The sequence below is a fragment of the Enhydra lutris genome, unplaced genomic scaffold (genome assembly GCF_002288905.1).
Source record: "Enhydra lutris kenyoni isolate GAN:26980312 unplaced genomic scaffold, ASM228890v2 scaffoldscaffold78, whole genome shotgun sequence".
Classification (NCBI taxonomy): Eukaryota; Metazoa; Chordata; class Mammalia; order Carnivora; family Mustelidae; genus Enhydra; species Enhydra lutris.
The window spans coordinates 3,888,561-3,903,288 of NW_019154162.1; the positions used below are offsets into that span (position 1 = coordinate 3,888,561).

Consider the following 14,728-nt stretch of genomic DNA (forward strand, 5'->3'; position numbering starts at 1 on the left):
TAGTTACACTACTACATACATTTGTCAAAACAAACAGAACTGAACATTTAAAAGGCCAATTTTATTGTATGCACATTATTCCTCAAACCTGGTTTGAGAAAAAAAAAAAAGTCAATGAGTCACTGTGCTGTTGACCTTGGCTGCATGCACCCACCTGCACTTCTTACCAGGTATGGTATGGTATGGTGGGCGGCTCCCCAGGGCCTCTGGTTTCTCTCTTCCCTGGCCTCCAGGGAAGCAGCTCCAGGCCTTCACCAGCAGAGAGAAGGGATAAGACCCTGGGGAGCTGGCCTGGGGTGAGCACCAGCCACAGTCCTGTGAGCCCTCCATCCCACCGCTCTGATAAGGAGAGGTAGCCCAGGATCTATGAGATTCTATTTGGGATTCGAGAGTGGGGGCCAGTGCTGGGTAAAAGCACACCCCAGCCCTGGGGGAGTGCAGGAGCCTTGGACACGGAGTCTGAGCCTGTAGGTGTACAGTCAGCAGCTGGCCCCTCTCCCCTTCCTGGTCCACCTCTCCCAGGCCCTCAAAGGCATTCACAAAGGGGGAGGGGTACCCATACTCTGCCCCCCCCACCCCAGGGGGCCTCTGATCAAAACAAAGCTTCAGGTGGCACCTCGCTTCCTCTCTAGGATACTTGGGAAGCTGAGAGAGGACATTGCCGCTGGTTGATTACCTAAGTCTCTGTCCACCTTATAGAAAATATTTAATTGAATCCTCATAACATCAGCCTGGAGTGCATACAGTTATTGGTCTCATTTTACAGGTGTGGAAAATTGAGGCTGAGGGAAGAAAAGAAGTTGAAGTTTTTAAACCCATGTGAGGGGCACATGGGTGGCTCAGTCACTTGAGCGGCTGCCTTCGGCTCAGGTCATGATCTCAGGGTCCTGGGATTGAGCCCCTTATTGAGCCCTGCATTGGGCTCCCTGCTCAGCGGGGAGTCTGCTTCTCTCTCTGCCCCTCACTCTGCTGGGTCTCTCTCTCTCTCAAATAAATAAATAAATAAAATCTTAAAAATAAATAAATAAATAAAAGTTTAAAAACAATAAACTTGTGTGAGCCTGACAACAAAAGTGAGGTTTCTGAATCCCCCACTGCTTGATGACATCTCCTGGTTTTGGCTTTCTTTCTGTAGCCCCCCCAAACTCCTCTTCCTCCCACCTCACCTCCAACCCCACCCCTTTGCTTCTTATTCCTCTGCCCACGTTCTCACAAATGCAGTCAGTTCCCTGCGCACGGACGGCCTTCCTTTCTCTGAATCATGGCTGGCTGTGACGCCAAAGTCCTGCTCTGGCATCGGGAGAAAGTCAGGCCCAACAGGGTGACTCACAACTGGGAAGGAACACCCCAGCGTCAGACAAGGCAAACCAGCAGCGGCCACCAAGCCAGGCAGGGCCATCCCTTGGAACAGCAGCCCAGACCGAACTGGGAGGACCAGGGCAGTGGCCCCTGCTAGAAACCTGTTGCCAGTGAGCCCAGACACCTGGATTCCCGGCAGCACTCTCCCGGGGATGGCAACTGTTCAGCCAGCGCAAACTTGGGGAACAGCTGGAGGGGGCCCTCCCTGCTTCAGAGAGATGACTCTGGTTCCCTGAGCTGCCAGCCAACAAGGAGGCCTGAAGCAGGCACCCCTACTGCAGTGCCCAGCTGGCCAACAAGCATGAATAGTTCAGCAAGAGGAACCATCCTGCCCCGCTCTGGCCAGCCTTCAAGGCATGAGCCCACCCCTGGCACTGGTCACTTCTCCCACTGCAGCTGCCCTGGCTCTTCAGGGGGCCAGGCTTTGGGCATCAGGGCTGGTTTGGATGTGGGTGCCTCAGGCAGAGTCTCTCATCCACATTCAGGACCAGCGTGTGAACCCTATGTAGACATCACATGGAACTGACTACCAGTGCCAGCTGGGGAGCAGGTGGTGGGTGAGGAGGTTGGTGGGGAAGGCAAGGAGGACGGAGTCCCAGTGAACAGCCACCATACCTTGCACTCGGTAGGCACGGAGGAGAAGGGGGTATCAGGAAGAGAAGTGGAAGTGAGGAGAGCCCAGACCACTAGCTGCTTCGGACTTGGACTTATGGGAGGCCACCTAGCACAAGAACATGGGTGCTGGAGGTATTTGACAAGGTCCTGGGCTGCTGAGCTGCCCCTCTTGTGTGGTCATGCCCATGGTCTCTGGGCTTCCTGCCTGAGTTCTGAGGAACACATGTCCCCTTCTAGAGGCAGCTGCCACAGACCCTCCAAAAACAGCTACTGGCTCCCCACTTGCTGGAGGCTCCACTCCACAGGCCATACTCCATTATTTCCTTCTCCCTCTCTTCTACCCCTCCCTGCTGCAATGCTTCCTCCGCTGTTTGTCTCCTGTGCCTCCACTCCCTCCCCTGCTGAGGGGCCTTCCTCTGTTCCCAGGGTCCTTCCTGCTCTCTAACCTCTAGGTGTAGCTCTACCTCCTCCAGGCAGCCTTCCTGGGCCACCCCAGCTCGTGCTGATGTCTCCCCAATCCTCTTGCCTTCTCAGGCGGCTGTGGGCCTGTAGCCCCACAGCCCAGGGAAGGTGCTGTGCCTCTGGAGGAGATATACTGTCCTAAGAAATGCAAGCTGCCCCAGTCAGTTTAAGGGAACTTAAGGAAAGAGGGGGTTTCTAGGAGGGCAGGGGACCCTCATGAGCCTAAAGCCAGGATGTGCTCACTCTGGACGGTAGGGGCCTGCCCCTGCCGCTCCCTCCCCCTCCTGAGTGTCCAAGGTCTCCTCTCTCAGCGTCTCTCCTGAGTTTGTATCTTCCTCTTCATCAGCTTCCTCTGCTTTAGGCCCAAACATGGATGCCCAGGCCCTGGCTTCAAAATCTTCCCAGTCCAGTGCTAACTGTGGAATGAGGGCACCCAGACCCTACTACTAGGGGCTGGGGTAGAGAACTGGGTTGACCCCTGGGTCAGGTGACTTTCCTGGACAGTCCTGGAGGCCAGCGGGACAGGGTCACATGACCCCTGCAGGAGGTCCAGCTTTGAGGGGTGTGGTCAAGCCCTGGGTGGGGGGGGGTGAGGGTGGGCGGAAGAGCAAGTGCGGTAGGGAGGAAATAGGTGTGGATCCTACACAGTGGGTCCAGGGAAGCAAGATGCCTCATAAATGTCAACAGACTCAAGAACTGGTGCCAAGGCTTCAGGCTGGACCTTGTACTTCTGCCCTTTTCATTCCCAGCATCCCAGCCACGGACTGACAGCAGCGTTTCCAGAACCCGGTTTGTTTTTCCTCACTTGTTTACAAAGGTGGCCAAGAGGTGCCAGGAAGACCTGAGTCTATGCCAGGCCTGCCACTCAGCAGCTTGGTGAATCTGAGCAACTAACAAGAGATTTCTGAGTGTTCTTATCTACAAAGTAGAGATTCCAGGAGCAGCCACACGCCGCTGTGCGGGGCAGCTACAGGAGCTACTGGAGCCCAGGGTGGAGCTCAGTGGCCAGCGCTCACATGGGAGGGACCCAGAGCGGGGTGTCTTTTCATAGTGAAAATTGGAAATCAGGATACTGTGTCCCTGTGTAACTGACAGTGTTTCTGCCACATAAAATAGGTGCATCTTATAATTAATGGCGTCCTAGATTTGGTGAAATACAGAATCATCGCCAGTAGTGCTAATCTGGGGAAAACTAGTATCTCTGGGTAAAAATGTCCCCATCTGCAACACAGCCATGATGTCCCTCCTACAGCCAGCCACCTTTGAGGCCAAAATGAGACCACATCGGTAGACAGTTTGACACTGCCCATCCCTTCCCGCCCTCCCTCCTGGATGGCACCAATTGGTGGACAAAAGTGGGCTTTGGGCAAACAGGGCCATCAGGAGCTGGGAGCCTGTTTGTTTATCTGTGGAGGGGGAGGTCTCAGCACTGAGGGCCAAGCAAATATTTGAGGTTATGGATTAACTCACACGCGGTTCAGGCTGTCATGGCGGCGGGACGGCGACCTTGCAGTCTCTCCCTGGCCCACCCCAGTAAGGCCCCTTCATGGCAGGTCTGTGAGGGGGGACGGGGGTGGGAACAGCAGATGTGAAGGTTGAATGCTCCAGCCAGGGTTCCAGAAGCTGGCTGGAGCTTGGGCTAATGGGACGTCAGGGCTCTGCCACAGGCCAGGCCAGGGCGCTGGCTGGCATTCCTCAGGCCTGGGTGCCACAGTTCCCACGGGCCTTCTTCCCAGACTTGGAGGCGAGTGGAAATGGTCTGAGGGCCGCCAGGGACCTGGGACATCGTAAGGGCAGCTTGGAGCCCAGGACTCCCCCTACTCCCCACCTCACCCCCTCCTCTAAACCTAGGGTGTCGGATTCAAACAAACATCACAAACAGCCTCCGGCAGGGGTGGGGGGTCAGTGAAGGCAGAAAGTGAGGTCAGATGGAGTGAGGGAGGTTGCGGATGGGGCCGGCAGGCCTGCTGCTTGGGTTTGGAGGCGGTGGAGGGATTGCTCCTCAGTTTCCAGCCCACAGGAGTACTTCTGGGGCTTCGTGGGGCACCCGGTAGTTTGGGGCAGGGGTTAAGATTACAGGCCTGGACACTGGGCTCGGGTCCCAGCTCTGTCAGGTCCCAGTTGTGGGTTTTCAGTAAGCTCCTTCTCTCCTCTAAGCTTTGATGTGACCACCTTCTATGAAATGGGGTGAAGACATTAACACCTCACTCGCAGGCATTGTGAGCTTTAACTGAGAGAATAAAAGCCAATATTCCCAAGCATTTGCTGTATACAAACCCTGTTTTAAGAGTATTATGTGGATTAATTAATTTAATTCTCATGGGGTTACTATAAGGCAGAAATACAGTTTTTCTAACCAGGAAACTGAGGCATGGAACCGTTAGGTGTCTTGCCCAGTGTTGGTGTCCCGGAGCTGGGATTTGCACCAAGTGGTTGACTTGGTGGCCTGCTTTCTGAACTACGTATAAGTTGTTTGAAAAATACCATAAATGTCTGATAAATATTAGTTACGACTCTTAGCCTGGCCCTTAGATCAGCAAAGTCACCATCCCCTGATCCTCAAATAACAGGGCAAGAGAGGGTACCTGCCATGGCCCTTTTGTGCTGAGTCCCTTTGATCTTCCCCAGGAATCTGTGTCCTTTCTACCTTTTCTCTTCATCCCTCAGATGCTGGGCAGCTGCTGTGATCCTAGCCCCACACAGGCCAGGATACTGAGGGGCTAGTAGCTGTCTGGGTAGTGAACAAGGACCCCCCAAGCCCCGGCCCTGGGAGTCAGCTCCCATCTGGGGCAAGGGTGGCAGGCAGAGCAGGGGCTGGTGGGGCTGCTGGAAGCTCAAAAGTCCTCCTCAGACAGGTGGCAGCAACTCCAGAATGTGGCAGCTCGCAAGCCTCTTACTGTTGGTGACCATCTGGGGAATTTCCGGCACACCAGTTCCTCCCGGTAAGGCCACTGTCCTTCCCTGGGATCATCAGGGTCTTCACAAGGCCCCACACAAGGCCCTCATACTTTGCAGCATATCCTCTGAGCCTCAGAGGGACAGGAGAGGCACCATGGGGAGGAGCAACCTGACAGTCCCTACAGGCCAGCTGCTTGAATCCAGTAGCCCCCACCCCCGCCCCTCCACCCTGGGCAGGGGTGGGGGGACTGTGATGGCAGAGTACTGTGGTGACAGCAAGGAGCCCCAGGGGGCATGTCATGAAGTTCCTACCTCCAGTCTGGGAGTGGGCCAGAGTCCCCTGGGCCTTTCCCCTCCACCCACTCACTTCCTTAACTGTGAAAGCCCGAAAGCTGAAAGCCAGGACTGGCCAGCAACCACACTGCCACAGGGCAGCCTCTCCTCCTAGGCACGTGTATGGTGACTGCCCAGCTTCACCCCTTCCCCCCCTTGACCCCCAGCCAACAGGAGGAAGCCAGAGTGCATGGGGAGGTCTGAGGGGTAAAGAGCTGCCCGTGCCTTGCAGCAGCCCCCCCGCCCCAGTCTCCTTGAGGCACACCAGCTGTTGTTGGCATTTGAGCCCCGTCTTGAGCTGCTTGTCTGCCTGGGGTGTCCCCACTCCTACCTGTGGTTCACTTGGCTCCTGTATCCAGACTCAGGTCAGATGCCTTCCTTTCCTGGACTTTGCACTGCCTCCTCCTGCCTGTCTTGCTCACTCCCCTTACTTGGTCCCTCCATCCCAGCTATACCCAACAGACATCTCTCAGAGCCTAAGGCACAGGTCTGCTGTCTTCCAGGTCTGCCCTGCCCCTGAGGGGAAGGCAGGGGAAATGCTCCACTAAGGAGAGGTCAATGGGGGTGGGAGTGGGGAGGGGGGAAGATACGTGGGACAGTGCAAGATAGGGTTGCACAGGGGTACTGGGAGAATAGCAAGACAGAGTGACGTTTGCAGTCCTGGTAATAACAACAACATCCCGCCAACATGTGTCACTGAGTGCTCATTTCTAGGTCAGGCACTGCGCTGTTTGACACCATTACCTCATCCTCATGTTTGTACGAATAAACTGAAGTTTAGAGAGGCAAAGGCACTGGCTCAAGGTCACACAGAGGTCAGGTTGGGTCCAAAGGGAGGACTGTCTGTCCAGCACATGTCCTCTGAATGGCCAAGTCTCCTGTCTTCCCAGGCTGGCCATCTGCTGTGTGTGGAGGAAGAGAGCAGAGGAGTAGGGCAGTTTTAAGTCCTGAGGGCTCAAGACAAAAATATCTCCTGGGGCTCACTGCAGAGTAGCCCCCACCCTAGACCCCTCTCCCTAATGAGCTTCCCCCCAACCCCAACCAGACTCAGTGTTCTCCAGCAGCGAGAGCGCCCACCAGGTTCTGCGGATCCGCAAGCGAGCCAATTCCTTCCTAGAGGAGATCCGGCCAGGCAGCCTGGAGCGGGAGTGCATAGAGGAGATCTGTGACTTCGAGGAGGCCCAGGAGATTTTCCAAAATGTGGATTACACAGTAAGGCCATCTGGCTGGGTGCAGAGGACGAGCCTCAGGGGCAGGCTGGTGGCCAGCGGGGGTCTGGAGGAACAAGCTAGGGCCCCACTGCTGAGGCCCTCCTGGGAGTCTGGGGAGGCAAGGGCAACAGCCCCTTCTCCATTCAGCTTGCTCGGGAGTGGGGAGGGTGAGTGGAATGAAGAGGATGCTGGCCCTACAGTCTTGGTCAGGTCACACATGACTGCAAGGAACAGAACTCTGCAATTAGCTCCAGGAATAGGGAATTTGGGGAAACCTTAGGCTTGGATTCCCAACAACCCCACTGGTGGAAGTTCAGCCCGCCCTCTGCCCATAGCTGGCCCCTGCCTCCCCTGTTCTCTGTGACCCAAATCCCGCCTTCTCTGTTTCCAGCCACACATCTGCCTATCAGGGGGTGTGTGACCCAAGATTCCCTGATGTCTGTCTACATACACTCCCTCTGTGCCTCAGTTCAAATTCTCAAGAGGCAAAATCTGATTGCTCAGGGGATCAGAGGGGAAGTCCACATCCTCTCTGGCTGCCGGGGCCCCATGGTGGCAGCCCTGAGGCAGAAGGATGGATTGGTAAGGGAGGTAGCTCTTTGATAAAAGGCTCAGACCCAGTCCATCTCAAGGGCTTACTTGAGCTACTAGGACAAGAAATTGTGCTGCTACCTGGGGTCCAGGTCTATAAGGTCTATAAGGATGCCCTTCCTTATTATTCAGAGCTTCCAAGACTAGGGTGGGAAACTCTGGTCTGCCCTTTCATCTGCTACCTCCTTGCCTAGATCCCCACTGTCTCTTTTCCCAAATAACCTCCTCGACAGACGCCCAAAGGACTTTGTGCAGCCACAATCTGAGCACCTTACCCTAAGGTCTCCCAGGCCCAGCAGGGCAGAGCCACTGCTACAGGGAGGGGTTTGATGTTGTAGGCATCCAGCCGTGGATCTCTGGTGTGGTGGTCCCAGACCAGCAGCAGCAGCAGCAGCAGCAGCAGGGACTTGGTCAGACAAGCAGATCTTCTCAGCAATCCAAGTCTAACCAACAAGGTCTCCACTTTGAGAACACTGGCTTAGGGAAAGACCACATGCATGAGAGGTCCAGAAAAGCCTAAGAGAATGACAGAGGCTGGAAGGAGGCAGAGCAGCTGGGTGGGAGATTTGGGTCGCTTCCAGTGTAAAGGTTGTTGCTGTAGCAGGCAGTACAGAGAGCAGGGTTCCAGCTGCACTGCGGGGTGGTGGTGCCTGGGATGTGGCTTGGAGATGGGCTGCAGGGGGCAAGAAGGAGTGTGGTCCTCCTCAGGGGGCAGTTGCACCAGTGGCTGGCAACAAGCAGGGGTAGACCCCTCTTTGTCCAGAAGCCCTTCCCTCCCCTGCTCTACCTGGGCCAGACTCAGGGGGCACCCCCTGGGCTCCCTATATACTTATACATGGGCTGAGGCCTTTGACCTTGTCCCTTTTCTCCACAGCTGGCCTACTGGTCCAAGTACGTCGGTGAGTGCGCTCTAGACCCCAGGCTGCGGTGCCCCTGCCCCCCCCCCCCCCCCCGGGTTTTTTGAGCCGTTGTAGGGACGGGGCGGGGCTTGGGGGGCCCCCCCGCTGGCGACACCAGTGACGCCCCTCCTCCCATGTCGCAGACGGGGACCAGTGCGCGTCCCTACCTTCCGAGCACCCGTGCGACAGCCCGTGTTGCGGGCACGGCAAGTGCATCGACGGCATTAGCGTCTTCGGCTGCAACTGCGACGGGGGCTGGGAGGGTCGCTTCTGTAGGCACGGTGAGAGAGCCGGCCGCGGAGGGGGGGTGGGGGTCGGGAGACCGGGTTCCTGGGGGCCCGGGGGGCGGGGCGGGAGCCGGAACGCGCCGCGCCACCCCCTCCTGGCGCCTCCTCCCCTGTCCGCCCAGAGGTGATCTACTTCAACTGCTCGGTGGACAACGGCGGCTGCGCTCACCACTGCCTGGAGGAGGAGGGCGGGCGCCGCTGCCGCTGCGCGCCGGGCTACAAGCTTGGGGACGACCACCTGCAGTGCGAGCCCACAGGTGAGCGCCCCCAAAACCGGCGGTGGGGGCGGCACGAGAGGCTTCCAGAGAGTGGGTGAGGAGACGGGCCGCCCCTGCACCGACAGGGTGCTTGGTAGTGCAGTCAGCCTGGGAGTTGTGTGGGTGCCCTTGGGTCGCTTTCCCTCTCCTGCCTGCCTTCCTCCAAGGTTCCCCAGCTCACCTTGGGGACAACTTCCGGAGGAGCATGAGCCCATATGTAGCTCATCTCCCAAACTCTGAGTGGGTGTTGGGGGCCAGGCCTCCAGCATCTTCCTCCATCCACCTTGGATGACTTTATTTTCTGAAGACACCTCGTCCAGCCTGGCATCCCAGCTCCCCTTTTACCTCTGGCTTCTCTGAGGAGAGACAGGAACCCTGAGTCTGTCTTCTTTTCTGTTTTCCTTCTTCTTTTTTTTTTTTTTTAAGATTTTTTTAAATTTATTTGACAGATCGCAAGTAGGCAGAGAGGCAGGCAGAGAGAGGGGAGGAGGAGGCAGGCTCCCTGCTGAGCAGAGAGCACCATGTGGGACTCGATCCCAGGACCCTGGGATCATGACCTGAGCCAAAGGCAGAGGCTTTAACCACTGAGCCACCCAGGCGCCCTTCTGTTTTCCTTCTTATAACATTTTAATTTTTATCAACTTTGTATATGTCCTAGAAGTGAAAATTTTACAACTATTATCATGAATTTCAGCAGATTGTTTCCCAGTATGGGTCTTTTGTCATTCGTTGTACAATGCCCTTGATGGAAACTTTTCATGTGGAAATTCCTGTCTACTGCCTCAGGCACATTTCCTTAGTTATTTCTTTGATATCCTCCCACTGCAGTCTCTATTCTCACCTCTGGGACCTCCCATTACTCAGATCTCCGCTCCTTGGGATCGCTTCTCTAAGTTTATTATCACTTCTGTTTTCCATCTCTTTGACTTGACTTCGTGTTCTTTCAGGGAACTTTCCACAATGTTATATTCCAACCCTTTCACTGGGAAGAAATGTCTAACTTTTTATTTTGAAATAATGATTCACGGGAACTTACAAGGAAATGCCTGTGGACCAGTTGGCCTAAAGGCTTTCTAAGAGGCCATCAGAAGGCCCAGGTCACTGGTAGAATCCCTACTGCCCAGCTCCTCAGGCCGCTTCCTGAGAGGAATTCTCCAGGTTCACGTTTGACTGGGCATAGCCTGCCTTCCAGCCCCCCTGGAGCAGAGTAGAGAAGAGGAGCTGGCATCTGCCCAGTCTGCAGATATCTGCGTGACTCCGTCTGGCCAGCCTTGCATGTCACTCTTCCCTGTGGCTGGAGGCCCAGATCACAGTCTCTGGTTCACCCTGTGCAGAGAAGGCACCTGTGATCTTTTTCAGGGCTGAGAGAGGAGCCAAGCCACTGGGGACCTGAGACAGAGGACTAGGGCTTTGGCAGTTTCATTTCTAAACTCAGCGTTCCTGTCTGTAGTCCCAGCCTACACTGTGTCCTTCAGAAACACTGAGGATTCGGGATGGTTCTGTAATAAAAAGCAGTCTGCTGCTGGAATTGTTATTACTGGCTAAGGTTTTTGCTTTCTCAGTCAGCCAAGTTAGTTACCATGTCTAGCTTCTGGAATTTTGTTGCTGTTGTCTGTCTCTATTCTCTGCCACTATGCAATTCTCCTGCTGATGGTTGCCCATCAACTATCCTACAAGTCTAAATCTTTCAACCTAGCATGCATGGTCCATCATGAGCAGATGTTGAAAGCCCTCCCAGCCCTTGGTTCTCTGTCCTATTCTCTCTCCTCTTGGCAGGGGACCTCACAACGTTGCTCAGAGCTACTTTGGGGGCTCCCCAGGAATGCCCACCACTTCCTCCCCATAATTTCTTACCTGTGTTAAGAGCTTGGTGGTATCCCAGCATGAGACTTTATTTTATGTACCTCAGGGACTGCTCCCAGCAACTTCTGGAGGAGCAGATACTGAACTCTGAGAAGTTTAACCTGTTCAAGGACACACAGATAGGTAGTGATGCTGCTTGGTCTGGCTCTTACCATTAGGTGGCACTGTTTGTTGACTGACTGACTAACGCAAGGGGATTTGCAGGTTACTAGAACTGGGTGCCTTGGCGTCACCTAGCCTTTTAACCCTACAATGGAGCAAACTAGCCTGCAGGCAGGAAGTAGACAAAGATGGGAGGGCAGTCTTGGGGAGTAGTGCCTGGCAGGAACTCACTTGCTTCCCCTATCTTCAGTGAAGTTCCCTTGTGGGAAGCCAGGGAAGCGACTGGAGAAGAAGCGCAAGCACTTGAAACGGGACACAAACCAAACTGACCAAGTCGATCCAAGGCTCGTCAATGGGAAAGAGACCAAATGGGGAGAGAGCCCCTGGCAGGTGAGATGAGAAGCAGCTGTTCTGCAGTTGGGGCAGGAATCTCTGAGCCCCTACTGGGAGTTCCTGATCAGAATGCACAGATGGAGAGAGGAAATGCTGCCTTCACTTGGGGTGGGGGCAGTGCTAATGGCGAAGCAGTTTAAGGGAAATCCAGGGGTACCTGATGGGAGAGTAGTGGTCGGGGCAGGGTGAACTGGGCACAGGGGCAGGGGGCAGATGTGCAGGGAGGTGAGTTATAGTTTTAACAAAGAGCTGGAAAGATCATGTGCTGCTGGTGGTACATTAGGCCAAGGCCTGGCTTATGACAGAGGTCTTGCTTGGGTTGACCCTGAAATACCTCTCCAGCCTTACCATGGGAACTAATACTTTAAATGGTCCCAGGCACTGGATGGGAGGGAGGGGTACAGAAAATCAATAAGCAGAAGATTGGCAGGCCTTGGGAAGCTCATAGATCCTGTGAGGGTCAGGCCCATAAAAACAGCCACTCAGTGGGACCAAGGCCAGGATGGCCAGGGGGATAGGGGCTTATGGAATCCTGAGGGGGATACTCAATACAACCTTGAGGCTTCAAAGGCTTCTTAGAGGACTTGAGTCCCAGCCTAAGTCTCAAGGGTGAGCAGAACTTTCTGGGTGCTGCTAAGGATGACTGTAGCAATAGCATGGGCAGAGGCAAGGAGATGCCCTACAACAGTCCAACTCTGTAAGACAGAAAATGCCAGCAAGGGACCATAAGTCTATGCTGTGTCCATGAAAAACTGACCAATGCAGCCAGTGCCTCAGGCTTGAGAACCATGCTGTGGCTGTGCCAAGAACTGTAGGCCCGGACTTGGAGCTGTCAGAGGTAGTGTTGTGATGTCACTGCCTACTCCCATTCCAGGTGATCCTGCTGGACTCAAAGAAGAAGCTGGCCTGTGGGGCAGTGCTCATCCATACCTCCTGGGTGCTGACAGCCGCCCACTGCATGGAGGACTCTAAGAAGCTCATCGTCAGGCTCGGTGCGGGCTGGGGCTAGGCAGGAGGGGGCCACCAGAGGCCTTAGTGAGCTTTGGGGACCCTCGTCTTTGGAGTGCTTGAGCAAGAGGCTGCTTGAGTCCCCTGGAAGGTGTCTGGGGAGAAGAGGCCTGTGTGCTCCCCCCAGCTACTCTTGTGGAATTTTAGATACAGTGGCACCTGTTGTTCTGCAGGTAGGGGATTCTCTTCCAATTTGGTGCCCAAGTGCTTCCATACACATATTTGCAGAGTGAGGGGAGGTCTCACACACACACACACACACACACACACACACACACACACACATACCCTCGCCTCTTTATTCACACTCACATGAACAGGCTGTGTGTGTGGGCCTCTGGCACCTTAGGTGCGGAGATCCACAAGACATCCACATCGCTTGGGCTCAGGGCCGTGCTTCACATGACTGACAAGAACAGAGCTGAGCAGCAGAGGCCCCAGCATCTTCCCGGCTGCTTCCCTGCAGTAATCCAGGGCCACAAGCCTGGGCCCCGCTCTACCAATTTCTGGAGGGGACTCTCCACTGTTCATGCAGAAAAGAAGGAAAAGATATATTGAGAATGACCAAATTCATATTCTCTACAATTGCCTCCAGCATGACCAACGGCCTGTGGCCTCCAGTGGCACTCAGTTTAGAATTCCTAGCTCCCTGCACTGCCCCTGCCACTCCAGGAGCCATCAGCCTTGCTGGAGAGGATCTTGTCCCTTGCATGTGATCCAGATCTTCCCTGGCAGAGCCTCTGTCCCGTGGGTCCTCTCTGGGTCTTGCTGTTCTGGCCCTGTCCCCATCGTGGCTTGTCACTACCTTGTTCTCGGGCCAGCACTGCTAGAAGAGTTGTGTCCCTCCACTTCCCTGTGTGGATCTGATCTGTGTTCTAGGCTGCCATACTGACTACCCACGGCTGCTTACTTGCCAGGCCTCACTGCTCCATCTGGGACTGAGTATTAAATTCCAGCCAGAATTCTGCCCCTTTAGGACTGACATCCCAGCTGTTACCACTGGCAGGGATATGAAGCACAGTCTTACGGCACTAGTAACTGCCTGGGAGAAACAGCGACCACTCCAGGTGTGGGCCCACTGGCTGCCCCAAACCGCTCTTAACTGCTCCTCTGCCCCACAGGGGAGTATGACCTGCGGCGCTGGGAGAAGTGGGAGATGGATGTGGACATCAAGGAGATCCTTATCCACCCCAACTACAGCAAGAGCACCACGGACAATGACATCGCACTGCTCCGCCTGGCCCAGCCCGCTGTCCTCTCGCAGACCATCGTGCCCATCTGCCTCCCAGACAGTGGCCTTGCAGAGCGTGAACTCACTCAGGTTGGGCAGGAGACCGTGGTGACCGGCTGGGGCTATCGCAGTGAGACCAAAAGGAACCGCACCTTCGTCCTCAATTTCATCAATATCCCCGTGGCCCCGCACAATGAGTGCATCCAGGCCATGCACAACATGATCTCTGAGAACATGCTGTGCGCAGGCATTCTTGGGGACTCACGGGATGCCTGTGAGGGTGACAGTGGGGGGCCTATGGTTGCATCTTTCCGTGGCACCTGGTTCCTGGTGGGCCTGGTGAGCTGGGGCGAAGGCTGCGGGCGCCTCCACAATTACGGCATTTACACAAAAGTTAGCCGCTACCTTGACTGGATCCATGGCCACATTAGAGCTGAGGAGGCCTTCCCTGAGAACCAGGTACCTTAGCATCCCTCAGACTTGTGTCTGAACCCCAGAGGCCACTTGTGGAATGGGGGCTGGATTGCTGAATGGGAATATTTGAGACATTAAAAGGGACATGTGACATGCACATCAGCTACAGTTCTGTCTTTGCATCCTTTTTCTGGGCTGTTCTGGAGAGAAGTAACATTTGTGGAGCGTCTACTGCATTTCCCACACTTTAGGAACACAATCTTATTTAACTTCCAGAGCAGCTCTGTGGGGTGGGGAGGAGTAGGTCCAAGTTTGGTGAGGTCTTGGGCTGATAGCATTTGGAGGGGGCTCTCTATATGAAGAAGAATAAAAAATGTGACTATGAAACTGTGAGAGCCCCTCCCAGGGTCCTGGAAGGAGCCCACAAAAAACATGGATCTGGAAGCCAGAGCTTTACAGTCAACCCAACAATGAAGGCAGAGGTTTTGAACTCATATTACAGAGGAGGAAACTGAAGTTCAGGAGGGTTTACATGGTGGAATCAGGATTCAAGTCTAAGTCTGACTCCCAAACCCCTATGGCCCTGTCTGTTCTCTGCTGTTCTTGGAGAGCAGCTGTGTTGAGCACCTGTTGGGTGTAGAGACTATTATCAATCCAGTGGAGGAAGTAGCCAGAGACTCAGCATCCCTCAGACTTGTGTCTGAACCCCAGAGGCCACTTGTGGAATGGGGGCTGGATTGCTGAATGGGAATATTTGAGACATTAAAAGGGACATGTGACATGCACATCAGCTACAGTTCTGTCT

General features: G+C 54.8%; 1 protein-coding gene across 3 annotated transcripts; it reads left to right on the forward strand.

Moving 5' to 3' along the window:
• The first annotated feature begins 3,918 nt into the window (after window positions 1-3,918).
• LOC111160850 (protein C, inactivator of coagulation factors Va and VIIIa) lies at window positions 3,919-14,085 on the forward strand. 3 transcript variants are annotated; one of them, XM_022524240.1, is made up of 9 exons: window positions 3,919-3,969; window positions 5,288-5,378; window positions 6,713-6,879; window positions 8,344-8,368; window positions 8,512-8,649; window positions 8,778-8,912; window positions 11,128-11,267; window positions 12,145-12,262; window positions 13,400-14,085. In XM_022524240.1, the coding sequence occupies exons 2-9, from the start codon at window positions 5,309-5,311 to the stop codon at window positions 13,975-13,977; spliced, it is 1,371 nt and encodes a 456-aa protein (XP_022379948.1). In that variant the 5' UTR covers window positions 3,919-3,969; window positions 5,288-5,308; the 3' UTR covers window positions 13,978-14,085. The 3 variants fall into 3 exon arrangements, with proteins under 3 accessions (XP_022379948.1, XP_022379947.1, XP_022379946.1); XM_022524239.1 differs by having other exon boundaries at window positions 3,924-3,989; XM_022524238.1 differs by having other exon boundaries at window positions 3,924-3,969; window positions 5,184-5,378.
• The last annotated feature ends 643 nt before the right edge of the window (window positions 14,086-14,728 follow it).

Bases quoted from the DNA above. Each gene is read 5' to 3' on its own strand.
- LOC111160850 (XM_022524238.1), top strand. From the start codon at position 3,924: ATGGCGGCGGGACGGCGACCTTGCAGTCTCTCCCTGGCCCACCCCA. The intron at 8,369-8,511 runs GTGAGTGCGCTC...CCCATGTCGCAG, and splicing joins CTACTGGTCCAAGTACGTCG to ACGGGGACCAGTGCGCGTCC. The intron at 11,268-12,144 runs GTGAGATGAGAA...CTCCCATTCCAG, and splicing joins GGGGAGAGAGCCCCTGGCAG to GTGATCCTGCTGGACTCAAA.